At 42.8% G+C, this 27,432-nt stretch overlaps 1 protein-coding gene across 1 annotated transcript in view; it reads right to left on the reverse strand.

Annotated features, from left to right (window-relative positions):
* Positions 1-1,032: 1,032 nt before the first annotated feature.
* MSN (moesin) overlaps positions 1,033-27,432 on the reverse strand; it is a 39,946-nt gene continuing 13,546 nt past the window's right edge. The window contains exons 2-13 of the mRNA XM_030496675.1: positions 17,565-17,648; positions 9,701-9,796; positions 8,880-9,154; positions 8,344-8,427; positions 7,879-8,025; positions 7,320-7,416; positions 6,435-6,598; positions 5,844-5,974; positions 5,043-5,203; positions 4,554-4,646; positions 3,902-4,135; positions 1,033-2,928 (exon numbers count right to left, since the gene is read on the reverse strand). Of these exons, the coding sequence (XP_030352535.1) occupies positions 2,764-2,928; positions 3,902-4,135; positions 4,554-4,646; positions 5,043-5,203; positions 5,844-5,974; positions 6,435-6,598; positions 7,320-7,416; positions 7,879-8,025; positions 8,344-8,427; positions 8,880-9,154; positions 9,701-9,796; positions 17,565-17,648 (1,731 nt within the window). The 3' untranslated portion in view covers positions 1,033-2,763. The remainder of the gene's footprint in view (positions 2,929-3,901; positions 4,136-4,553; positions 4,647-5,042; positions 5,204-5,843; positions 5,975-6,434; positions 6,599-7,319; positions 7,417-7,878; positions 8,026-8,343; positions 8,428-8,879; positions 9,155-9,700; positions 9,797-17,564; positions 17,649-27,432) is intronic.

The raw sequence follows: 27,432 nt of genomic DNA on the forward strand, positions 1-27,432 counted from the left end.
CAATTAAACTGGAACATGGAGAGGAAGAAGAACAATTCACTGTATTCTAACAAATAAAAAACCGTGTCTACAAATCTCACCATAATACTGAAAGCTTCTTACATTAGTTTTCTTGCAAAATATCATTTCTTTACAATACAGTATACATTTCCAAGGGAAGGAGGACCATAAACACAGCCTCCATCCCATGACTAATATTTTCTAATTGTGCATAGCTAGAAGTATTGAAATCAAATATCATTAGATACCACTGGAATATAATACTGGTTAAGAAGAAGGCAGGGCTGAAACAACTACAAAGAGTTAGGTAGACTCACTGGCACAAGCCGTTCTATTCCTATATTGGACCATCGGAATTAGAACGATTAAAATACTATATAAACAGAAGTCATGCCAGCATCATAATACATGATCTCCGCAGTGTGGTGTGACCCAAAGCAGAAAAGGTTTACTGGTTTATTATTTGAACACATATTCCAGGCACCATACATCAGCTTGTTAGGAAGTTGCTAAAATGTAATAAAGGCTTTTCTCACACCCAAATGCATCAATAGTTGCCATGGACAGAGCAGAAGTGCTGAGAACCAGCTTTAAAGCACCAAAACAGAAGTGTAAAGGTTGTCTGTCCCCCCAGTAATGAGACTCATGTAGAGCCAGTGCCAGTAACCCTTCAGTACAGAAATACATAAATCTGTTCTGACAAATTTAACTGCAATCTTTCATTTGTGACTTTCAAACTACTTTGGCCAACCAAAAGCTTACCACATCGTGATCCCTCCCAAAAGCATGCTGTGTCCAGGGAGGAGAAGGGGGCTCCTACATGACCTACCTGGATGTTTAGAAGGCACACGCTAAGCTATGCTCCTAACAGAGGTTGGTTGGTTGGCTGGCATTTGTATGGATCTCCACCGAGACTTGTATTGCTTCCAAAAAATAAAATAATACAGCACTGGTAAGGTTGTTTCCAGCAGCCCAAGGAATTCTTGGGGAAATACTGCAGTTTATTAACACTATCACGAACATTTCTTTTTGGCACAGTCCCCCTTTACCTTTCCCATAGAGCAAGTGGCTGAAAATGCTCTAACATTCAGATCTTTTCCTTCTATCACCACTAGCGGTGATACCATACAAAGGGGGAATCCACAAAACTGAGAAAGTCACAAGATTTAGGATCATGCTAGGCAAGAAAATAAGTCACAGGCTAGCCTGATGACTTCCTATGGAGACAGGCTAATCCAAGGAGGGCAAAACAAAGGAGGACTCCATTGTAGGTGGAATCCATTTTTGAGAGGCCTCTTCTGAAGGTTTACATTTCCTTCTATGAAGGATCAAGGCAAAATCCAATTCAACCCTGAGCGTACATGGCTGTTTCCTCCCCAGAAATGGCAGGAAGGATTCTGGCTAGCTACAGCATGGATAGCTTGGAAGACAGGAGGTGATGGGTATTACAACAACTGGTAAAAAATGGCTCTTGGGACCAGTCTCACAGCCACTAGTATCCCACTTCTAAGAGACAAAGCCTTCTGTTCTCAAAGCTACAGAGGGGCAAAGCATCCTTCTGGGGAAGGAAAAGCACTTGATCCAGGGATCTGGCAGAATGCTAGTGAGGATTAAGGCAGCAATTGGACAAGTATCTCAGGATCCTCTACCCTCAAATGCTGCTTGAAGCCAGGAAGACAGATATAGTCTTGTACATGACCCAGGTAAGAGTATTGTTTGGTCCCCAGCTGCTGATCACTTTTTATGATTGCATCTAGTTTAAACTAAAGACATCTGAACTACAGTAGATCTATACACAGTCATAAGGCACCAATGACTATGTGCTAAATAGGCCTCTTATGGAAAAATCTGAAATCCTATTCAGATGACTAGAAATATCCTGGTTCAGCAAGGGAAAACACAGCTACAAAAATTTTTAGTCTTTAGTCCTTTTTTACCTAGCCCTTTAGGTTTCCATTGGCAAACCCAAAAAAGGCAGCAGTGGTTTTTAGCTATCTCTGCCTCACTGGTTACATTCAAGTCAGACAAATGACAGTGAACAAAGCCATTTACCAGAGACAAAACTTCTGGAAAGCAGGGAATTCGAGGCTCCAAACCACACTGCATCAGTGGAAATACTCCAAAGGCCTCTGCATGATTAGGAACTCAAAGTTCCATCATTAAACAACAAAAGGTAACACTAGCAGGAACGCCACAGAATCTGTTTGGTCTGCTTATGTTTGAAGGACAAAAGCTTTGGTCTTTTAGAAAGTCCATATTTTACCTCCAACCCTTCTTCCTAAGCTCCAGCCTCCCCTTCTCAACTACATGATTCAGACCCTGTATCGTCAGAAATTCAGACCCTGGCTACTAAGCTTAATACTGAAGCTTGCACAAGTTAGCAGGAAGGCACAGTGTCAAACTTAGCACTTTACTGTACATAATTCAGTAAAAGCATCTGCTGTCCTCCTCACCCAATGGGAGAGGACAACAACACAGCCACTTCAGTAAGGAATGCAAAACTACACACAGTGAGACTTCACCCAAAGCCAAGCAATTTCAGATTTGCCCCAATACATGTTTGCTTTAACAAGCCACCCCAGGAAGATGTAAATACTATTCTTTCTTCTGTTGCTTAACTCCAGCATTTGCCCAAAACTCGATAAATAAGACCATGGTCACTCTTCTGTAGTGGTTCCAGCGTAGCACGATTACGAGTGAATGATGGGAGAGGATGGGAAAGAGAGGAGAAGAGAGTGCAGGGCAGCAGGTGCAGGGGAGAGTTTACATGGACTCAAACTCATCGATGCGCTGCTTGGTGTTGCCCTGCCGAATCTGACGGAGGGTCTTGTACTTGTCTCGGCCTAGACGCATGTTCTCAGCGTGGATCATATCATTGGCTGTCTTCTTGGTTTCATCCCGAGCATTTGCCAGCTCTGAGGAAAGAGCCTTCAGAGAAGGGGAAACAGATAGCAATGAGTTAGCACATGCCAGAGACACAAAGCTGGACACGGAAGTTTCTTACTGATCCTCCTAAAGATTCAATATCTACGGAAACAGGTAAGCCTGAATGTTTACAGTTCCAGGCAACCTGCTCTAGCTGACACCACCTGAGCAAGGAAGTGGGACCAGATGATCTTAAGAGGTCCCTTCCAACCTAAACAAATCTGTGATTATCTGTTAATATTATTCCCTAACATTTGAAGGTAGAAAACATCAGGCAGTCTGTCACCAATGTACTTCAAAAAGTCAAATGGAAAGACCCCTAAAGGCAACAAAAGCATCTTGTAGGATGTGAGCAGCCACAAGGCTTCTATCACAAAAGCAGATTGCTGCAGAAGCTAAAGTGCACCTCTGTCATTCTGCTGTGCATAACCACCACAGCATGATACAGAACAAGCAAAGCCTGATTCAAGTCAGGCAACTAGCAGGCAGTGTACAAAAAGCTTGGAAAGAGTCAACACCAGAACACTGGAATTCCTTATGGGAAAGCAGCACAGCACTGCTCTCTCCATTCTGAGCGCTAGTGAGCTGCTTTCAGGGTTTTGCAATGCAACCCAGACAGACAAGACAGTTACAGACAGCTGCTTGATAGGAACTGGACCAAGTTCTCTGATTCATTGCACCCAGGCCTATGAACAGCTGTCAGATGGCTGGCAAGACTCACGCAAGCACACTACATCCGACAAATGCTGCTTTTTGGCACTGCTTGAAAATACTTCACTACTTCCAGTGAAATGGAAGTCAAGGAGACAAGATCTGCCTCTTTGCTCAGTGGTTAAGCAGCTATCTGACGTCATGACCACTCCTTTTCCCCCCTTCCTTTATTTTTTTTAAATACAGTAAATACCTACCAGCTGCAATTACTGATAAGACTAGAAGCAGCCCCCAGACACACGCCCTCTCTGCTGTGACTTCTTACCTTCAAGTGTTTCTGGACCCGTTCGTTCTTCTCCGCTTCAGTGGTGCGTTGTTCCTCACTGCGATCCTTGATGGTGGCCTCTGACCGTAGCTCAGCACTGGCTTCTGCCGCATTCTCATCCTGCTCGTCATCATGCTCATTCTCAGAATGCATGGGCTCAGTGACGTGAGGGGTGCTCATGGCAGTCTTCAACTCCTCTTTGGTCTTTTCTAGGTCCTCCTGCACCATCTGTGCCTGCAGCAGGACATGCCACTGAGTTAGCCAATATAACCCTGAGTGCATGAGACTTCTCGTAGAAGCACACAGAAGCACTACTCAGTGCTTACTACAGGAAAGCTTGCCACTGAGGCACTATGTTCCAAAGCTACTCAGCCACAATCATTTGCAAAACTTTCTGCTTACACTTCAGAGTTTTGAAGAATGCTTATAATTCATTGAAAATGGGCTACAGGCCTGATTAGTGAAAATATTGCTACATGGACTTAGAATAGCAGTCATTACTCCAAGAAAAGTAAAGCTGGGTATTTACAATGGCCTCAAGCTTGCAGACACTCAAGTCTGCTGTGTTTTCTAGTGCAGTAGTTTAGGTCACAACACAAAATGAAGAGCAACTCCATAGAAAGTACTGCTGTTTTCCCAGATTCTGTTGTACCTTCTGTTGCCATTCTTGGGCCTCACTCTCTTTCTTCTGCCTGGCCAGCTCCAGCTGTGTGATCCTAGCTGTGAGTTCTGCCATCTCAGCAGCCTGCAAAAGAAAGGCTTTTAGCGGGGACAAAACCAAAGTACCTGCTAGATGAAGCATTTAGTCAAAGTCCTGAATAAAAACAGTATCTTTAACATCTTTCCAGTAAGAAAACTTTCTTGTAAACTTCAGTCCAACTCATACCTCCATGATGCAAGGGAAAATTAAAACCCAGGGAAAGCAATGAGTGAGCTCTACACTCTTCTCAGCATTACATACAAAAAAGGAAAAAAGCACAACAATTCATATCTATTGCACAAATACACTTGTATTTAGGTATAAGTTCATCTGCTTGAGGCTAAAAATTAAGGAACCAGACCATGCTTCCTTACTATATTCATAGCCTGGTTTGCTTCAAGAGCTTATTCTCCCTACCCAATTTTCAGTTCACCCACTTACCAACTGTTCCTGGGTCTTTTGTTGATCGTGGGATGCTTTCAATAGGGCCTCCTTTGCCTCTTCTGCTTCTCTACGTTCTTTAGCCAGTTTCTCTGCTTCCTCCTGAGCTCGTTTTCTCTCCTGTTCCAGCTCCATAGCTCTGCGGGTTTGTTCTTCCAGTTCTGAAAGAATAGGGGAGAACATTTGAAGAGAGATCAAGTAAAGAATGGCAGAACTCGTATGTCCTGGATGAGGGTTTTCCTTCAAAGGTACACGGAGGGATGGGAGCAACTGTTGCCCTTCATCTCCTTCATATTGTAACTGGAGCTGGAAGGCTAAGAGACTGGCCTGCGCAAACCTAACACATTACATGCCCAATTCATTTGTGGGGAAGTACTCATTCCAAAATGACAGAGAAGCATGCAGCATTTTGCTTGAGCAATATCATACTGTAACACAGGCCAATCAATCAGATAGCAATCCCACCACCAGAGTACTGGCTGGTGTTACCCCTGCTACACTTTGATTCCTTCCCCCTATGGACGTGCTGGGATAAAGCTTCCAGGCAGCACATGAACAGCTGCAAGGTACTCTCACTGCCAGAGAGGCATCTTGGCTGCCACTCATCTCTAATGCAAGTCCTATTCCACCAGATGCGTATGGAGGGCTTACATTCAGCTTTAGAAAGCTAAACCAGGGCCCTAACACCAGTTAGTACACAATACTGGAGAACAAAATCGACAAGATGCTCATAGCTACACTACTTGAACCCTTCTCTCTCAGACTATGCATTTAAGGAAATACTGGAACATTTCATATTACCTTGCTGAGCTTTCTTGGTTTGTTCCTCAATTTGCTTGAGTCTCTCCATTAGCTCTTCCTTCTCACGTTCAATCTTTTCCTTCTCTTTTTCTGCCAACTCCCTCTTCTTCTTCTCATTCTCCAGCAGGGCTCTGATAAGGAAGAAGTCATAATGCAATTTCAAATTAACAGCTACCCGGATTGGAGCACTCCTAGTACAGCCATAAGGACACAAGAGATGCGCACTACAGCACACAGCTTATGAGTTTTATTCCACGCATGCCCCTTTATAGCAGTGCAGAAAGAAAAAACTCTGCTGACATTTATCTCAATGACAAGTTGGTAACAGCAATGTTATAAGGGAAATCTCCTTATATCAAGATCCACATCAGTCCTGTCAAATGGACAGACAAATCTTTAATTCCAAGAAAGTGCTGGTGGGTCACATTTGTGATACATGTCATTTCCATCATTTCATTAAGATCTACTGAAGCACAAAGCAGCCTGCTCTACTTTTGAATCTAGCATATTACAGTGCTGTCAGCAATTTATACCACATAATGCCATTGCACAGCAATCAATGAAGTCCAGGTTACTCAGAACCCTACCAACCTCTCCATCTGTTTCTGATGCTTCTCTTCCCGAGCCTGTGCTTTCATCTGCTGCACCTCAATGGTATCTGGTTTACGTCTGCGCATGTAGAGCTCATGGTTCCCCATACAAAGTGCCAAGATTCGTTTGTTAATCCGTAACCGAGGGGCATAGAATACAAAGTCCTTGGGACAAGAAAAAGGCAGCATTAGACCTGTTCTTTTGGCATAAGCAGCCCCCTATGTATGCAATATGCTCCAAGACCCTAAGCTCTCTGGAACTGCTCACCAGCTTTTCTTCATGGTGTCTAACTCACTGGTAGTTAAACACTTATCTTTCAGGAATGAATTTCAATCCAAGAAATACATACAGGGCAGAAGTTCACAGCTTGTTGTTACAGTATGCTGGGTTTCATTGTAAAGCATCCTCATCAGAAAGTACACAGCAGCTTGGCTTCACAGTTTCATTACATACACTATCAGCAACTGGCTTACCAAGCACGCTGAGACTATGACTTCTCCCACCTTTCTTCCCACACAGTTACTTAATGCAACAGTCTGACCAGCCACATCAAGTGTAATGTTTTGTCTTATGCCAGAAAGGATGTTAAGCATTATGCCTAATGGATAAATAACTGTTCTATTAAAAAGGAGGAATAGCGGCAGGAAAATGCTTTCAAGCAGCAATGCAATGAGAATGAACAGAAGGTATCAGCTGACACAGGAAATTAATAAACCTTAAAGATGAAGACAATTACATTAATTATAAATTTGCAAGAAAAAACTCTCCCAGCAAATAGATCAGGTAGTAGAGCACTGCTTAAAGCAGCCTTGACATTATTATGAAAAGATTGAGGGCTGATCATTCAGCTAAGCCTCAAAGTTTAGTTTGAATGTTGCTTCTTACTGGTGCTTTCTTGTCAATAGGCTTGATAACAAATTTCTTGTCATTGAATGAGATATTTCTGATCTCGCTCCAAGGGAATCCAATTTTCGGTGTCAGCCTGCAGAAATGGAAAGCAAAAGGAAATAAAAGAGCCCCAAGTCATTCCAAATTCTTGACTTACAATATAAAGCTCAAAATTTAAGCAAATCTGCCTTCGTATTTCAGTACTCTTACATTGACTGGAATCAGCAAAACAAAATTAGTCTTGTAAATGAACTATAAACATAAGCAGCGGTTTTTCAATACCACTTTTTTAATGGAAACCAGAACTGAAGAATGCATCTGTGGCAGGAAGACCAGGGATACAAGTAAAAGTTGCTTGATAACATTTGCCAGTTTCTTATATGTTTTGGTCCAAAGCAGCACATTTTATGGATCATTCTGGCAGTGTCAAAGCACAGCCAAGAATACAGAAATTGTAAAGTCTAGTTAGAGACTTCAGTTCCAGAAAAGTTTAATTTTGAACGCCTTTACACTGGAAAGTAGCTAAAAGCAATGATGAGGAGAGGGGGTTTATTACCTGTCATTCTGCTCGTAAATGTTGAGTCCAAGAGCATCTACACCTAGCCAGAGTTCAGAGCCCTTCTTGTTCTTAATGCTGAAGTAGTTCACACCATACATTTCCAGATCCTGTGCAATTTTCAGGTACTCCAAGACGGCATCTTCTCTGCAGCATGCAAAGAGAAAGCAGATACTCTTTTATGGGTCTATAAACCATAGAGCAAGAAGGTGTTGTCTTCCTACATGGGCAGAGCAGCAACAAGCTACAAAGGTTCCAAGCACCACCCGAGCAGATAATAACAAACTCTTCAAACTCAGTTTTGTTTTACTAAGAACAGCCAGCTGAGGTGGACTAGCAAGGGCAAAGGCATGTGAACCTAGTCACTCTGAGCCTGAAGCAAGCCACAGATTTTTGTATGCATTCATATATTACACACTAGCATTTACCACTCTAAATACTCCAGTTTCACACTGCATCAGTTACCTAATCATTCCTCGATGCTCCTCATGCCACACCTGGATCCTCTCTTCCCATTGGTCCTTGTTAAGCTTGTGCTGCTCCAGAACTCTAGAAAGAGTACATAGGATGTTTAAAACCAGCCACTGCATTTATGCATAGTCCTGTCAGTCTTGAATTATGTTTCATTAAATTCTCCATTGGCATCACATTTTCCCCACAAAAGTATTCCAGGAAATACAGTTTTATTATAAGGCTAGCTAGAGACACACTGGTCAGTATTCAGACTTCTGACAAATGACAAGCTGTATTCAGCTGTGCTTCTCCTTGTAGCAATTTTTTGTCTTGGAGCTTCTCTCACCACTTCTGATTAGAGTTTCTTCAGCAGCAACAGGACGTTTAAGATTAAAACTCTTGTAAATGAATACTAACCCCAATCCTCAGAGAGACAACAGGCTATATTTTATTCTGGACATTCCAATCAAGACATCTCCTACCCCACCTCCAAAGAATCCTAAACCCTTTAACACAAAGAAGGTCTGAGGCTACCCAGGTTCACTCACCTCTGTGGGAGCAGTTTGTCACTAGCAAGGTAGCCAGACTTGTGCACCTCTTTGTTGAAGTCTCCATATTTTGACTGGACAGCATAAGAAGCCAGAAGGACAGCTGTTTCTGGAGGGCAATAAATGTCATCATTCAGAATTGCCTCCTTCACTTGGAGGAAGAAAAGGCGCTGTGTGATGTCCTGGATCAGCTCTTCTGCCACATCCTCTGGGTAGAACTTGGCACGGAATTTGAAAAGCAGGGGGCTTTCTTTGCGTACATCCTGTGCTGTTACCTACAACAGAGTTATCACATTTTATAGCCTACATACCAAGTGAAGGGAAGCAGGTTTATAACAACAAGGCAAGCATGCATTAGGAAAAAAGAAAAATTCTCTTTTCCAATGCAGAAGTTAATGGGCAGAAAAGCAAGGATTTCAATTCCTTACTGCCAAATACCTCATCACCTCTCCCCACAGGACTTAAGACAAGCCACTAGTTATGATCAGTGCTAGGTAAGTTACCTCCCAGGTTTCTCTCCAACCAAGATGCTCACATGAGCATCACATCAGCACATTACCAAAAAGGATAACACATCTGCCTGAATAACAAGCAGGACTAGATGCAGGAGGATCAGGTCAGACACCACGACTCCTTGCACCTTGGGGAAGGGGTGCATAGACTGAAGAAAGGCAACACCAACTCGGTAATCTTGTGGTACCTCTAGGTGCCACAGGCAGAGAGGCAAGAACAGATCCCTTTCAGAAGTAGAGAGACTGAAGCTGCCCCTGCCCTCCAAGAGAAGGGAACCCAGGACAAGTGAAAGCTTGGAGCAAACATACCTTTTTGTTCAATTTCAGCCATGTTGAGAAGCCCTTGGTGTCCTGATACTGAAGTCCAAAAAACCAGACCTCTCTTAGACCAATTGTCTTGACGACCTGGAAGAAAGATGATTAGCAAAAGCCCAGGCAGCCACGCTGATCTCACTCTTCAAGGCAAGTTCAAACACAACCAGTGCCCTAGCTTTCTGCCTCCCTTGCTACAGTGCACATACACAGATGATGGGGCATCTGAGGGGTGTTAAGTGGGAGATATATTGTATTTTTCCCTCTCCCCCATCTCTCTAAGGCTTACTGCTATTTATAAACAACAGCTAGGACACTATTTTCTTCAGCTAATTATAAAAGACAACATGTTTAGCCAAAATACAATGCAACAGCTTGACACAGCTCCACTTTCAGGTACACCCCTCACTTATCATGTAAATGCACCACTCCTGAGCAAGCCATGAATCACCTGCAAGGTTGTGTCCTGCTAGGCTGTGCTGGTTTAATATCTGAATTCTACTCTACAAATAGCTGTGGACAGGCCTTTCATGCAGCTCTTTAATAAGTGGCACCATTAAATGTACTGCAGTGGGTAATGATATCCCTATGCCAGGACAAAGCCACCACAAAAACTAACTACATCACTAGGTAAGCTCTCTCCTTAGTTATTTCCCTAGCATACCATGAGTGCTGTGTAAATAAGAGTTAAGGCTTTACAGACGTACTGTAACAAGAGACAAGAGCCTCATGGGGGGGCAAGACTACTGCAGTATAATGCTACTGCTGGAAAACAGAAGTGGGAGGTTTCTTAATGATGACTGTTCACTAGCATAAGACCACAGCTCTGTGCCCTGGCAAGTCTGGAACATGCCACAGCGTGCAGCAAGTCTAGAAACTTAAGTTCCTCCACATCTCTTCTGAACACCCAGGAGTTATTCTCATACCGTCACTTATCTGCCACCTCCATTACCAGACAAGGCAGAGGAAGGAACAACACTCTTGTCTTTGACATTGTACCTAAAGTGCAACACTAAACTACTTTTACACCCACCCACCCACCCACCCCTCAGGCTTGCTCATGGCTTCCCTCCTTCAGAGATACTCCACAAATGGACAGCAGGGGATGAGCCTTGCCCCAGGAAACCAGCTGCCTGATCATGGAGTCCCCTCTGCCAGGTAAGCTGAAGTCATTTTGTACTGCCTTGTCTCATGGTTTATGATTTCTCCCTAAATGCCTACTTCCTTTTAAATTACTTTAATGAATCCTAAGGATGCACTCCGTTGCCTTGTGATGTGGTCTCTAGCTTTGGCGAGATACACTACCAAGGGCATAGGTTCCCAGCAAACACATCACTATTTAGATTCTTTAGGGCTTGGATCAGACATTTCTTCTGCCCATACAAAAGCAGCATTAGGGTTCCAGTTCCTTTCAGGCCCAAAAGCCAAAGGGAGCTTTCAGCAGAGGCATGCTATAAGTAGCACACACAGAATCATGCAACTTGTATATATCATCCCACGTGAGTCCATGAAATTATTCAGCCTGTCCTTGCTTGAATACAAACTGGAGAGCTGGCCTAAAGCCCCTGTAAACACAGGGGAGCGTGGGGTAAATAAACCTTCACTTGCGGATATCACGCACACAGCTAAGGAGACTTTTGGAGAAGAAAGTTTGCAGTATGTATTGAAAGCACACAGTAGGAGAAGAGGAAGAAAGGCCGTCCAGAGTCCAAGGGAGGCTGTTCTCGGCAACATTAACATCTGAATGGGATGGAAGCTCCCCCCTCTGCTGCATGTGTCTGCCTGACTCACTTCCATTTGTCAGCAGCTTACGCCTGGGAATGCAACAAGCTGGACTGCCAGCAAGGAACTGAAAGGCATCACACTGAGGCCCTGCACAAAAGGACTTTTATTCCACAGCAGCAGCAGTGACAACAACAAACTGGACAGAGGAGAGGGAGAGACAGCACAGTACACAACATCACACCCCCAAGCTGCTACTGAATCATGGAGGACAAGTGGGAAAGTATAGTCCTCCTCCCTCTTTCCCACCTCATCTTCAGCAGGTTATTCAGTTCCATTTACCAAAGGAAAAAGGATGAAGAAGAAACATATTTCTACAGCTGCAAGGAGTCTGGCTGGCAGCTGGCAGCTCAATTATGTTTGGGGGTGTACAGCTTAAACCACAACAACAGCATTCAGAGCCCTGATGAACTGTGAGAAGTTCCAAAAAGCAGTTACTAGCAGTGGCTGAGGAAGGAGAAGGACTGGCACGCAGGTCAGGTACAGAGAACTGTTTAACACAGACCACTATACTTACATACCTAAGGTTTATACTCTCAGATGGAGAGTGACACCTTTTCTTCATGTGAAGGAGAACATCAAGTCAGCCCCTGCGTCTTGTTTAGCCTGCAGTACTAGGCTTAGTCTACAACTGGCAAAAGATAGCAAGACCAAAGCATTCAAGCAGGGAAGACACTCCAGTAGGACCAGGTTCTTGTACTAAAGGCCAAAACATCCCAGGCTATATCACAGCGTGAATCTGTCCCAGATCTCACGTGCTGTCCTAGTTAAAGATGAAGCAGGCCTCTCTCCCTTTCTATGACAGGCATATCAAGTACTTCTGAGAGAAAACTGCTAGCACAGCACCTTATTGCTGGAGGAGCTCTGGACTGGTGCCATAACTGCAGTTTCATACACAACAGTCAAAACCTACTTAGAACATGGTCTTCCAGGTACCCTACATCTTAATACCCAAGATGGGCTCCATCTACTTTCCCTTTCAAAGTACTAAAATGCCAAAGTGCTAAATGACAGGATCTTGAGTTTTTAAGCTTATTGCAGTTTGCCATTGACCTCCTTAACAACAAGCAGTCCATTTTTGGACTACTGCTTTTATAAAAGCCAAGTTTCCACATGTTCCTGTGCAATCTGAGACACATTTCCATACCACTCAACCACAAGCCTTCACTACACAAACAAGCATTCTTGCGTTTGCTGGAGGAACCAGCCACTGTCCCAGGACTTGCTGCTTTCTCCCATGAAACTGCCACAGTAAGTTTTTGGTTCAGTGTTTTTATGTACTGCATCAAGTGCTCCAGACCATGTATTCCTATGTATTTAAACACTACTAGGTCTATCAAATGGGTAAACGTCCCCACCCACTGACTGCACTCACCACCCAACAGACCCAGTATAGCAGACAGCAGAGTCCTCTACCAGAGACTAGAAGGAATAAGGGGCTCTGAAGGGGGATGAATGAACATCCAAGGTCAGAAGTAATAAGAAACAAAGCATTTCAGAAGCTGCTTCATACAGCATGCGGGAGACATGGAAGAAGGAAGTATGTTTTCATACTGCAGAAGTCAAAGCAGTTGAGGATTTTGTGACTAGTCTGTACAGAGGCTGCCTGAGGAGCCAGTAAGATGCAGTGTCCATTAAACCAGGGCATTTCCATGAAAGCTTGCCAGCCAGCCATGGAGCACTTAGGCAAGCAAGTTAGTTACCTCTCTCCCTGTCCAAGCTACAGGCTTGCCCCCTCATTCCCCTAACAGGCCAAACTCTCACTGATTCAAGCTAGAATCAATTTATTAAAAAAAAAAAGAAAGAAAAAGAAAAGAACAACAAACCAAAAAAACAACATTGAGAGGGAAAAAAGAAAATATTGAAGGGACACAACTTCAAAGCTATCCACAGCAATAAGTAGCTAAGCAGTTTTACCAGGGAATCAGTTAATCTACCATGTGGTGGAGATAGCATTGCTTTGCTTTGTGTTTGTTTTACACACTAGTTTCTAGTCCAACTGCACTTCAGTCTGATACAGAAAAAGGTCAAAGAAGCAAAACAAGCATCTCCCACTGTTGCCGTGCCTGTGCCCTGCATCCCCAGGAAAGCAATATTTCAAGGTACCCGTGAAGTGATCAGGCCTGTGGGATAAGCAGCACCCTTGACAGGCATAGCCCACCCTCAGGCTCTTCTTTGAATCCATCACTAGCAGCTGAGGAATGGGAGCAGAGTTACTGTGTTTGCTAGTGGGTCAGTAAGCACTGAGTTCAGCAGCTGATGCTAAGGTACATAAGCAAAGCTGCTGAAGACAGACAGTACAACCCTCCTTGTATCAACTAATCCAGGTTTTGTCTATGCACACAAGTTTAAGCTTTTTAAGCAAAAGTTGTACGGATACAAGCCATGGGGATCAGGTGCTATAGAAAGGTCTCTAGTATAAATCATGATGTTACTGCAGTGTGTATCAGCTCAATGATATTTCTACAGCCAGCTACTTTGGGGCAGAAGACTATTTCCAACAAAGTAGTGAAGCATCCGCATCGTTCTGTCACTACAAAAATTTACTCTGGAATTTAACCAAGCAGCAAAGAAGGAGACAGGAACATTTCTACCTCAACCCCCTTTCATCTATTATTCCTACAGGAATTCAGACTCAAACTATTCTTCCTCATGAAGGTACTACCTAGATACAAGCTTTACAAAAGTCTTCTGAATCTTATTCAGACTAGGTCAATTGCATGGTATAATGAATATATTTACCTGCCTTTATACACAACAGATGGAAACACAATCTGCCTAAATATTACTGAACAAAGCCAGCAGCATGCACCAAGGAAGCTGTGCAGCTAGAAATCTTGGTAATGCCTACAAGCTTCCTTTTTGCTTAACTCTGAACTAGCAGCTCTAAGTGAGAGGCCACTCTGGGGCAAAAATATGCAGGATAACTTAAAATTTTTCTGTGAAAGAGTCAAAAGTCAGCTTTCACAGAAGGTTAATGTGCTGCAACAGCAAAACCATAAGTCTGCTTTGTAGAGGAACACTCCCTTCCTTCAAAAAAGCATTGATGAAAGCAGATCCTTTTTCAGCACCAGCATCATGCAGAAAATACTAGATTTGCAATTCCAGAGGACAACATGGTTTAAGGGAGCTAGAAAATGAACAGCCATAACTTTGTTCTTACACAACCCCATCATGGGACCCAAAACCACCTCATGATAGAAACTGATACAGAGTGGACAGATTATCAGTCAGACAGCAGTGACTGCTTAGTCCCCGTTAGCAGTGTCAGCAGGCAGAACAGCTCTGGACTATCTCTTTACAGAATCTAAACCACGCAAACAGCTCAGCCATTTGAAACATACTGGATATATGCCAGCTACCAACATATTCAAAGCCCCATCCCCATACTAGAGGGAGCAAGTTCAGTATTTACTGTTAGCTCACTAGAGGCTCTCAGGTTTTGGTTTGGTATTCAGCTAGTTCTTTATGCAAAGATCAATGATATGTTTGAGCACAACCATATACAAGTAGTACTTGGTTTCCTTTATGTGCAAGTGTGACTGCAAAATCTTTTCGCAACAGAAAAGAGCCTTGAATTTTCCATTAAAAAAAAAAAAAAAAAAGATGGACAGTCTGTTGTATATCTTCAAAGATGATACATTTCCCATTGTGTCAGGAGCTGAATGCTACTTCCTTTGCAATCAAATTTCCTTAACTGTAAAGGGCCAATAATTAGCCTGCAGGACAGCAATAGAAGCTGGGATTAGACTCCTCAAACACCCACATAGCAGTAGCCTTCAGAATTTCTTATTCATGCTAGAGATGGAAGACAGATCAAACACCCTCACATCTACTGCCAACTCCCTACCTTACTGCTCACAATGTTCTCGAGCCCTGGCAAAGGGCTAGTCTTTCTACCACCATTGCTGTGGTAGTAACCACACTAACACCACCTAGCACTGTTGTGCTAGGTCTTTGACTAATTATTTAGTCAGAACCTGGACATCAGCCACTACTGAGGCTCTAGGACATTCATTTGAATATCAGCCCTATCAGGAACCAACATCACTAACTCCACAAGGAAATCTTGTGTGCTCAGCGCTGGAAAACAGTTTAACTCTTATTCTAGCAAGCATGATATATGGACATTAGAAAGAGATGTTGTCCACCAGACCTTTTAGAAATAGTAAATGTTTAACAGCTAGCTTCAGACACCTTCTTTCCTCTTCCAACTTCAGCTAAATTGAATTGTAGGGGAATTAAACACTGCCTCATTTACATTAGCAATACAGAAATTTAGATCTGCAGCAGCATCATTCATTTTCTCCCTTTGCAAATTGTTTACTATGGGAAAAGCAAATCAAAACTTGTGTTTGGACAGGTGCTGTGTGAAGCACACTGCAGGGAGGAGAACATGCAGCTGTTGCAGAACATGACACAAAGGAGTGAAATCAATTACTAAGACATTAAGAGTTCCCATACTGGAAACACGATCAGATGCTTATGGAGACACATTGCTGAAGCCTGAGTCTGCCACCACAATGTCAGTTTGCACCAAAAGCTGCAGATGGTCTAGAGCCGACTGAAAAAAAATCATGTGCAGATTAAAAATACCACCGACTTCAGTAGTATCACTTCTTAGCACCTGGTGCTTTGCTTGGATAAAAATCAGAAAGCAGATTTTGAAAAAATAATCATAAGAAGCATCCACATGAAGAACACCCCCTCCAAAAAAAATAGTTCACCTTTTGATGAACCTGGGGGTATGTCACCTCAGCTTCATTGGCATACGCTCCCATGAACTAACTGTGCTGGAGTTCCACGTTGCACACATGGATTCTGGACAGAATCCAGCTCTCACTTCTATCAATCAAAAACTGTCACAATTGAGACCACACAGGATTAAAATATGTAGGAGCTACTATGTAGTATCACACAGACAGCCGAGAACTACACTGCAACTCAGAACTCTCCTCAAAGCTTTTCTGCTTTTCCCGTTATGAAAGGATGCTCTTTCTGTAAATCCTAGGTTCTCACTCTATTCCCTCCATTTCAGGGCTGGGCTGCAAAGAGCAATGTAATATCTAGTGTTGAATCATTCAGCTGAGTACTGCAGAAAGTAGTAGTTTGTGGTTAAACATTTGACAAAAAGATTTAAATGAGGTTTTCTGGCCCCAAATGAAGTAACGGACTTCTATGGGTGGGTCAGCCCTTCAGTTTCATTCTTTGTTAAGCTAGGTACTATGTAGAGCTGGCCTCACAATGCTGAGCACTACTGAACCACACCCATATCTGACATATCTGGTCTGGCAGTTCCCTCATCTTGTCATTAATCCAAGATGCATTTTACTTTAAGCGATGAACTTACTGTTCAGATTTTCCTCCAAGTAGCAAAACCATGGCCTTCAAGATTACAGCAGAGAAACACAGTGGAGCCTGTCAAAGTTTCAACTGCTGCAATTGATCATGTCTGCCTTCAGCTGCTCCAACTTTGGGCTGCACGTGCCTCCCTGCTTCTGTTTGGACCAAAGTAGGAGGAAATTTGCCTAGCCAGTGAGTGCAGAGGAAGGCTGAAGCACCCAGATGAAGACAGCCCAATACATTACAGTACATAACCTCCATTAAGATTTCCCTCAGGGCCTGATAGCAGTATAGAATGTCGCTTCACCTGCACTTAAGGGTTGCAGCAACATTTGCAACCCAGCCAAGCCTCTCCTGTTTTAGAGAGCAACCTACCCTTTGAAATCAATTACACACTGCTTGCAAGTGAGCCAAGCAAAGATAGCTTACTAACTCCCTCAAAGACTTATCTTATGAATTATGACTGCAGACATCTACTGCTTTCCAATTTTTATGAGCTATAACACCAATTCCATTCATTAGAGGTACGAGTAGCTCCTAACACATTCTTGAAGATTAAAAAAGCAGTAGTTTTGAAGAAAAAAAAAGTGAAATTTCTTACTATGCTGAATTCTCTTAAAGTTATTACATACACTGTCACTTAATCTTTAAAGTCCTTCAGAAATTGTTTCCTGTTACCTTAATAGAATCACAATATCTGTATCACCTTTAGATCTTCTGCAGCTCCATCACTTACCTGATCGAAGAGTTGCTTCCCTGTAGTGTTGGGCTGGATGGCAAACTCCAGCTCAGCATCCATAGTAGTAACACGCACACTGATCTGGAAGACAGAAAATGCATCATTACAACACATGCTTTAAGTGACAACACACAATAATGAAAACCAACATTTGCTGACAGCCAGGGACCAGCTCCAAAGCCTCCAGGAGCTTCACTGCCAGCAGTTACAAAGTCATCTGCCCTGTCAGCATGGTGTCCCGAGTTTCCCTGTAGAACATAAAACTTTCCTGTTTCACAGCGTAAGAGTTCATCCTCTCAATTCCTACCAACATTCCTTTCTATACACTGACATATGTGAGAGCCATTTACAGTTTATGGAGTTGAATTTCTAGTGCAGAACATTCTGTTATCTTTCAGAAAAGTAGAGATGTTCCAAACCTTGGTGCAACCAACCGGACAACCAACCCTTCCACCTGAAGGATGAATGTCAAGGAAGTCCCTGGAAGCATTAACAACTGCAGAGGCATTTCACCTCAAAGATTAGTGTAAAACATGCCAATTGCATTCACAACAACTGATCACTGCTGGAAAACATTGTGTAGATTCTTAGGTGTAGATAATAATACTCCTGTCTAAACACAGATACCTTAACTTTTGACAAGGCAAAGCAAGGTCTGTAAGTACACCAAGCTGTCTGAGAATTCATTTCTGTTTGCATACCCATCAACTGAAAAAGATAAAAGACATTTCCCAGTTTATGAACACATGCTGCAGATGCTTTAGCTCAAACCGTTTTAATGTTTTTCAATAAAAGCAAAGGTTCAAAACTTGAAGTTGTACACAGTGAAAAGATTCACGGTGCACCAAGCCCCAGCTTACAGGCCTTGCATTCAGTTCTCTACCTTGCCAACATCCATTTACCCCACATTAGCAAATCCTAATTTACTTGCTCTTCAGTGCAATCAACCCTCTTAGCATACTCTACCCACCTTCAAGGGGTGAAGGGTGGGGGGAACTGTACTGTGAACAGTTTTAGCAGGAATAACTCAAACTCACACTTAGGCTATAAGCTAACACATGAGACCAAAAAGGTAGAGTAAGCAGAGAAATATTCAAAGAACCACCTAATACTGATATGATCGCAGCCAGGTCTGATCCCTGTATTTCTATTGAGTATATGGACAGATTTCACATGTTTTTTACTAAGACAGCAGCAGCAGACTGTAGGAGAGCTACAACCATTTTTTTCCCTATAAACAAGACGTATTCTGCTCATTAGTCTAAGTCAAGTGCCAAAAAAGAGACTACTACATCCAAACAAATTTCTAAGTTTACCAAAAAGCCTGCGTGAGCCTAGGCACAGCACTATTTGGTACTTGATACCCCCTCATCATGAACCTAAAGGCTTTAAGCTTTTAGCTAAAAATTTCAGCATATTCTGTAAGGGGTTAAACATAGGCTTATCAAGCAAAACTAAAGTCAAGAAGAGTTGCAGTTCTACCTGTTGCATGCATAAAGAATGCTACATAGACATTACTGGAGCAAAGATATCATTCCTTGTCTGCTTTTTCATAAGTTGATTTTGAAACCCTCTGAACCTTCTGACATAATGAAGTCAAACAGGAAAAAACATCCCATAGAAGTAGCAAGGAAAGAGCAAAAAACCTAAACTCATAAGCAATCAAGCTTTGTTTAAATTTAGCAGCTTTCAATAGCATGCAGTTGCTTGAAGTTTCTTGCTATACCTTCCCAAAATTATTCTCCTCAGACCCAAGATGTTGACAATTGGCTCATTTCACAATGCTCTGGTGAACCAGGAATCCAGCTGCTGCTAGAAGGGCTGAACACTCCCAAAATCAGCTTTGCTGCTTATACCTGGAAGCAGTCTCTTCTACCAGAAAGAGTGCTGGCTTGTAAGCCTGACTTGTTCAGCACACCTACAAGTCAGAGCCAAGATGTCCATAGGGCACATCTACGTATAAGAGGGGTTACATTAAAGGAGCCATTAAGCAACAAGTTGTTTTTTGGGGTTTTTTTTAAGTCTTTCATGTTCACCTAAAACACAAAACACAAAAGAAAAACAGCCTTTGTGCTTCACTGTTCAGGATAAAACACAGTAGCTACTCTTACCATGCACACAGGCGATTGAACTCTCAAGTATATGAGCACAGAGGAAGCACCAGAAAACAGAACATTTGTGGCAGCTCTTAGCAGCCCGTGCCCAAATAGCTATTTAGAGCAAATCAGACCTTAAAATTTAAAGCAAAACTGCTTCAGTAAGTATCCTCATAAATAAGCATTCTTCATGAATTAAGACTCACATCTTTGTTAGCACAGTAAAATAAGGTCCCATACTGGAACCTGTAAAATTCCTTCATTATAATTTACTTAAACGCACTTGAGCTATTTGACCAGTTATCATCCTTCAATTAGCACACTCAATAGGAAGAGATACACTGTTTTTCCCCCCTAGAAGCCCCCTGTGCTCAAGATGAGTAGCAACTTGAGGTTTAGGAACAGCAAAGTCTTGAATGGGGTCTGCACTTTCAACTTCAGCCTGTTCTATAAGACAACATGAGCTAAGACACCACAGGAAACAGGCTTGTGCTTTCGAGAACCACACCCTGGTAATGCTAGCTTCCCTGATCGGAACACAGCTTTAACACATTCAACAGCAAGCTGCTGTTAACCATCAGTGGACTGAGCTGGGGAAAGCGTCCCCTGTGCTGTACTGGTGGCATTCTAACCACTAGTTTCACACTAATTTAACACTTGGCTGAGAAGTTAGGCTGCTATAAACTTCAGCTTTTTTAAGCCTAATTCATGTCTGCAGCCCTCTAAATTCTGATTAGATCTTGAACTAGCAGAAGTTTTACCTTAGTAGGTCATCTCTGAATAGCCTCCTTTTGTCTTATGAGCGTCATTTAATATAACATTTTGCATACAAACAGCTAGCAACATTATATGAAAAGCTTGCAGAGAAGGCCATCTTGCACAAGGAAATTCAAGTATCACATTTCAACCAGCAAATTTACACTCACCAAGCTAAAAAACACTCAAGAAAAAAGCCCATATTTAACTGATTCATTTCATAACAGCTACAGGAAAGAGCTAGAAACCTAGCAACTCTTCCTCTTCTCTATTTGAGGAATTACCATTGTTCTACCAGTCCAAGCACAGCTAAAGATTGCCACTACCAGAGCACATTAAAAAGCTTCCTGCTGCCAAGGACAGTGTTGTGGTAAGGGCAAGACCTCCTACACAGACAGAACCTCTTGCATGGAAGAGACACTGTTCCAGCCCCCAGAGCAGCTGCAGCCAAAGAAAGCTCCTTTTGATAAGCAAAAGCTTTCAAAAGCTACGGGACACCACCACCCTCCTCCCATAGTGTTTAGCAGCTACAGGAGAGAGACTTAGAAAGTGGTAGCAGGCACCCATCTGCAGCATCTTTTCAGATATTTTAATATTGCCAATATACCTTCAAATCTTACTTTCTGCCACACTGAGATCCCCAAGTGTTACTAGCAGCAGCGATTATCAGTTATCTTCCAAGTCTGAGTGAGCCCTACTAATAACTTGCTATAACTACTTCCTAAGATGAAAATTCGTAGCTGCATATGGCAGGACAAACAGGAAAGACTGATACCGTCACACCGAGTAACGGATGTATTACTTGTGCTAATGCCCCAGCGCGTTGAGCAGTGCAAGAGGTAAAACAGACAGTTCTGTTTGTCAGAAGTTGAGACAGGAAGAGAGTACTAGGAAATTCATGTCAGAATAATAGGTAGAGTCAGCACAACAGAGTATCAACCTCTACAAAACCCTGACCCTGAGCTAAAGCTTCTTTCCTCCCTCAATTTCCTGAGTCTGAGGAAGCTGTTATACCCTGCTGCTCTGTAGGCTTCAAGCTTCAGATATTCATATTTCTCAAGTTCAAGCCACCAAGTGGACTATTTCCTGGAGAAAATAGCATAGGGAAAAGCCATATTTAACTGCTTATTTGACCATTACAGAAGTTCAGTTAATAAGTAATTCCAGGCCATCCTTTATAGATTCTCTATGCTACACAGCACCAGCTCACCCAGCAGTTACTGCAGATAAAGATACTAGACTAATACCATGCATCAGTTCCAACATTTCTGACTAGAGATTCATAACAAATCCCAGTGAAGCTGAATAAACTCTGAACTCTAGATCTCATAAGGCACCCTAATAATCTAAAAACCTTCCCAGTTTTGGTTTTCAACAAGATTAGCAACAGAATAAGTATAACGAGAATTGTTCCTCTGTCCCTCAAGATGCATGGGTGTTTTCTGGAGGACACTGGCTCCCCACGGTTCTGCTTCACTTCCCATCAAGCTGGCCAGCCAGCACAGGCCCCGCTGCAAGGGCAGGAGTCACAGGCTGACCCACAGAGAGTACCAGGGCATCATGCTTCGCACAACCTCAGAAGAGCCCCCACCTGCAGCACCAGCAATACTCACAGACATCTGGCTCCTTCCTGAGTGCCAGCACTCCACCGAAACAGCCCTGGTTCCTCTGTGTCAGTGTGAGGCTGGAATCAGGTCATGTGAAAGCGCTTGCAATTTTTAAAGGGATTACACTTAATAAAACCAAGCCCCCTTCCAGCAGTCTTAAAGGGCCTTTTCATACCCCTAAGCTCATCAGGGAACAGAGCAGCAGCAGGTACATCCCAGACACCAGCCCTGGCCCTGCAACTCTGCAGCCCCAGAGAACATATTAACCCTCCCAAAGGCTCTTGGAGCTTCCCAGCCTTCTCTACTACCCTCCTCCTCACTCACCTGGGAACACAGCATTCCTCCTTCATCTGGAGCCGCAGGTGGGGCAATACAGCCAAGGAAGGCATCCCATTCCACTCCACTATGACAATTCCAATAAAGTCACCATAATATAGAGGAGCTAGAAGCTTGCCCACCTTTGATGCACTCAGTACCAGTGAGCCAGAAGTACGACTTATGTGTTATACAGTACATATATCATCACCCTTACAGCACTTATTGTGTTTTGGCTTTGTTTTGGTACCCAACTACAGCCTGTAGCAAGAACGCATCCTTTTAAGAATCCCTAATGATTTTAGCACAGAGCCTGGATTAAAAAAGCTGATGTTACAGAAAAATTGAACTTCTTCGCACGTGTCATCTTATACCAAGACTAAAAGTGCACATGGCAAAGATTATCTGAAAACATTTCACCAGATAAGACACCCCCGTGACTGTTGTAAAACAAAAATTGTGCTTTCCCCACCCACCCCCTGTTCTCTTTGCACATTTGACAACACAGCATCTAAGTTCATTTTGCAGTAGTAGTTAGTTATTCAGTTGGGGTTATTTTTAATATCATTTCCGACAAAGCCAGTTGTTGAAAAACAAACAAACCAGAGTTGACTATACCTTTCAGCAATACAGTAGTTATTAACACATCCAAACTGCACCTGCTGTATGTTAAGACATAAACCAGGACAGAAAGTTATAGACTGTGAGTCAAATGTCTGAAGGTACTGAGATGTCCAAGGATCTTGCAGCTTACTGCCTTTCTTATGCATTACCTTATGCGCCCAACCACCATTTAAAACTAGCTCAGTATTATAAGCTTCAGACGACTTTACATGAACAAGACACATAGCTGTCATTAAAGCACAAAAAAATGCCAACATTAACAGCCAGACTCAGCAAGAAATGGCAGGTTTACATGAAGCTTACAGTAAAGTTTCATCCACTGCTATGCTGAATTCCACAGCTTAGTGTCATCTAAGGGAAACTTCAGTCTCTACCTATAATAAAACTCAATTAAAAGCCAACTGCAGAGGGAGGACCAACTTCTCTTTAAGCAGCCAGTGACAAAAGGAACAAGGGACTGCATACTCCAATCTCAATTAGTGGGCTCAACCACTGTTTGAGTTCAGCTTGGCAGGGATAAAGAACTGTAGGCTGGAAGCACAGAAAACAGCTCTTCTTATTAGCTTCAGTAACAATTTTTTTCTGACCTGCTCCCTTATTCCCATCACCACCCCCCTTGCAGAAGAATGGAGATCATACACCTCATGTGCTATGGTCTAGAACACAGTGATGCAAGTTTCAAAAACACGAGGAACTGGCAGCATCCTCCAGATTCTACTGTAAAACACATATTGCTGGCTGACCTACAGCTCACAAATGTGATCCAAGTCCTCAGAGAGAGCCCATAACCACTGGATTTATGTGCAGAGCCCTACAGCCACACATGCAATATACTGCTCAACTCCAAGTATACTACATGTATTAATAAGTTCACTTAAAAAAACCCAAAACATCAACACAACAAAATTACAAAATTCCTTAATTTAAAATCAAGCACCAGATACAGCTCAGCAGCACCCCAGCAATAAAATCTCACACTTAGGTCAGCATTTGAACTGGAAACGATAGAAGAGCAAACAGCTTGATTCGGAAACCACTGTGGGGTCACACCTTAAAGTCACATCAGTGCTGTGTCCCCACCTTGACCAGTTGCTCTTAGGGCAATTTTGCCTTGCTGGGGACATGTGGGCAGCAAGCTGCAGCTTTCACACAGCTTCAGGAGCCAAGCTGTGGAGGACAGCAAGAGAAAAAGCTGCCACAGGAAGCAAGCTACAGCAACAGTAGACAAGACTGAGAAAGCTCACAGCTTTGAAGAGTCTGTCTGCAGAAACTGAATTGAGAAAGGGTGGAGAAGGCAGCGCCGGAGCTGCAGGAAGCAAGACATGCCCTGTGACACAAGTGTGCATCTGACATTCATCTCACTTCAGCAGAGACACCGAGGGGATGCTGCCAACACAGAAAGCTCTGTGCCCATAACTTCCAGTCAAATTCACCTTTATAGCACTGATTTACTGACACAGGGCAGGGGGAAAGCTGCTCACAGATGCTGGCCATTAAAAAGCTACTCTGCAGGTTACCCACTCTTCTAGCACTTGGCAACCAATATGGAAGTTTTCAGAAATACCTCAGCCCCATGTGGAGCTTAGAAGAGCAGAGAATTTCTACATTATCTAACAAAGGAGTTCAAAATAAGCTGATTCTGTGTCCACTCCAACAGCTATACAAGTTTCTGACAGGGTTTAAAGCAGGCTTTGTATCCAGTTGTTGAAAGAGCCAATCCCTATTCTTGAAAAGGATAAGGAGAAGAGATTCACTGAGGCAGCTCTAAATATCTGGTACAAAATATAATGCTAAAAGCAGTCAGCTTCAAAGATGAAAACAAGTGATTTATCCCAATATAAACCCTGTCATATTGTAGCGTCAGAGCACCGAATATGCATTTGTTTGGCTGTTAACACAGAAGGTTATTTTGAGATGAACTTGCACTGCTCCTCTCCCAGTGATGAGAAAAATGAAATTATTCCATACAGCCAGTGGTAAACAGGAACGTTATCACCAAAAAAAAAAAAAAAAAAATAAGATCTAGTTCCCTGAAGACACATGCTGCCATTGTCTTCTGCTGTCTTCTTCAGTTAGCACTAGCGAGCACAGACTAGTAATGCAGGAACAGAGAGCCACACAAAGCCAGGGCTATGCCAGTGCTTCGTAATAGGCTGGAGAACTTGGCATTTTAGAACTCTAGAGGCATCTTTTACCCAATTTAGTCATCTGATTTGGGCAAGCAATATTTTCAGGAATAAAAGTCATACTTTATAAGAAGATTACTAGTTATTCATTCAAAACAATTAAAAGGAAAAAAAAAAAAAAGGGACAGGGAATTCCCCTACCCCCTACACAGCATGGCTTCCAAAACCATTAGTGACATGTTTCCAAGTTTAAGCTACTTAAATGCAATTCCTTCCTTTCCAACCAAGCAGATAGCAAGTAATCACATCCTACTAGTAGTGTTTCAACACCATGGCTGCTAGCAGCTTGCCACCCTGTCCAGAGAGCAAACAAGTTTCAGTTTGACAAAAGGACTTGCGAGTTGAGAGTACTAAGCCAGTAAAAGAAGCCATGGGTGGATACCCACATTTACAGTGAAGTCCAGATACTTCTATGCCATTTATTACACAACTTAGTCACAACCTTGTGCAATGGATCAATTCCTCTATTTTTACCATTTCCTTTCTCATAAATAGATTCCTCATGCACCTCCCTTTGCTTTCCTGTAGCTGTTCCAAGCCATTAACGTTGCTAGTTTGAAGAGGCCCTTAGAATAACTATTTTTGTCCCTGTTGTTTGAGCTACTTAGAGAATATCCTTTACTAGTCAAAATCCAGAAGGAGATTAAAAAGAATCATGGGGAAAAACCCTGACCTCTTTTCCACAACATCTGGATTGGGAGGTAAAACTTGAAGCAAAATCTAGCCATATGCAGTTGCCATCATTCAACTTCTATACTCTGGGTAGCTTTGGCTTTTGTTTTGGGGTTTGTTTTTTTTTTTTGTAAACACCCTTTTTTATGTGCCTGTTAGAAGATGCTATTCTCTGGAGAAACAGTATATGCCTATTATGGCCTCTGCACACTAATAGTAGGGTTGGCAGTTGTACTTCACATGTCTGAGCTTAACCACATCCCTAACTAAAGCTCTTCAAATTAAAGGCAGTCAGCAGGGCAGGAGGCATGGCATGTTTGAAATGCCAACAGCGGTATGGGTGACATTCCTCACAGCTATTGTGTGCCCCTTCTAGGCAATCCTATTCACAGGTTACAAATAAGTATTTTGTGTCCATTCTCCCCCCCCCCCCCCCAACTGTACATGTTACACTAGTGCTGTTATCTTGGCTGCTATTGCAGTAACTTAACCAGCAAAACAGTTCCAGCACTCACCACCACCACTGGAAACATCTGAGAAGACTCTTAGAAGGCAACTTTTCCCCCTACCCCTAAACTTGCCTTAGTCTAGTTCTTCCCTCCCAAGCTCCATTCCAAAGGCAGGGATTTCCCAGTACCGTTTAACAGCTGCGAAGACCCAGTTCAAGGGGTTAAGCAGACAAGACTGGTAGCCAAGGCGCATTTCCAGACAGCCAAAACACTTCCCAAACCTAGCATCAGTGGATGCCTGCCAAAATTATAAGCAGCTATTTTGCTGGAAGGGGCTCAAACAAGATCAAGACAGGATGCTAACAAGACAAATGTGAGCTGCATAGAGGCACCACATGTACAGTAAATACTTGACATTCATGAGCTAAGAGACTAAATACTCATTCCCTATGTAAAGGTCTCTAAAGTCAGCTGCAGTTAAGAATTGTCTTGGTAACTTGGAGTTGAGGGAAAATGAATAAAAGCTATGCTTAGATATGCTTATCATTCAAGAGACTTTCCACAAGGAAGACAGCATGAAGATAAATGCTGTGACTGAGCTCTTCCTTCCAAAGGAGTCTCATGTTTAGATGAACAAATCAGAAGCATGCTTATCTGTTTCACATGCTTCTCTGTTCTTCAACCAGGAGACACCCAGCATTTCAGCTCACTGCAGTGAGGGGCAGCTGAACACAGGGCTGCCTGTTTCAGACATCCAAAGCACTGCCTGGGTGTGGCACATCAAGTTCTTGGCCAGCTCACAGCACTCACTGAATATCTGAACAATAGCCAGACTTCTAGGAGCTAGGACACAGCCTTACTGTGGGATCTGACTGCCCAGACTATGAGCCATCCCTCCAAATTTAACTGCAGGCACAGTCAAGAGTGAGGTAAAGCTGTTTCATCATCCTGTGATTCTCAGGTTTATCATTTCCAGTGTACTAGACAAATCCTGCAACTTCCTTTCGGAACAGGGTCTCATTTAGGCTGACTACCTTTTCCTATCTATTTAGGTCACAGTTCCCCAAAACGCAGGATTTCCCCGAAACGGCTCCATTCTGTGCTTCTTTTTAATATTCAGTTTCCCCACCCACATTTGCTTTCCTCACCACCAACTTATT

This window comes from Strigops habroptila, chromosome 9, assembly GCF_004027225.2.
Source record: "Strigops habroptila isolate Jane chromosome 9, bStrHab1.2.pri, whole genome shotgun sequence".
NCBI lineage: Eukaryota > Metazoa > Chordata > Aves > Psittaciformes > Psittacidae > Strigops > Strigops habroptila.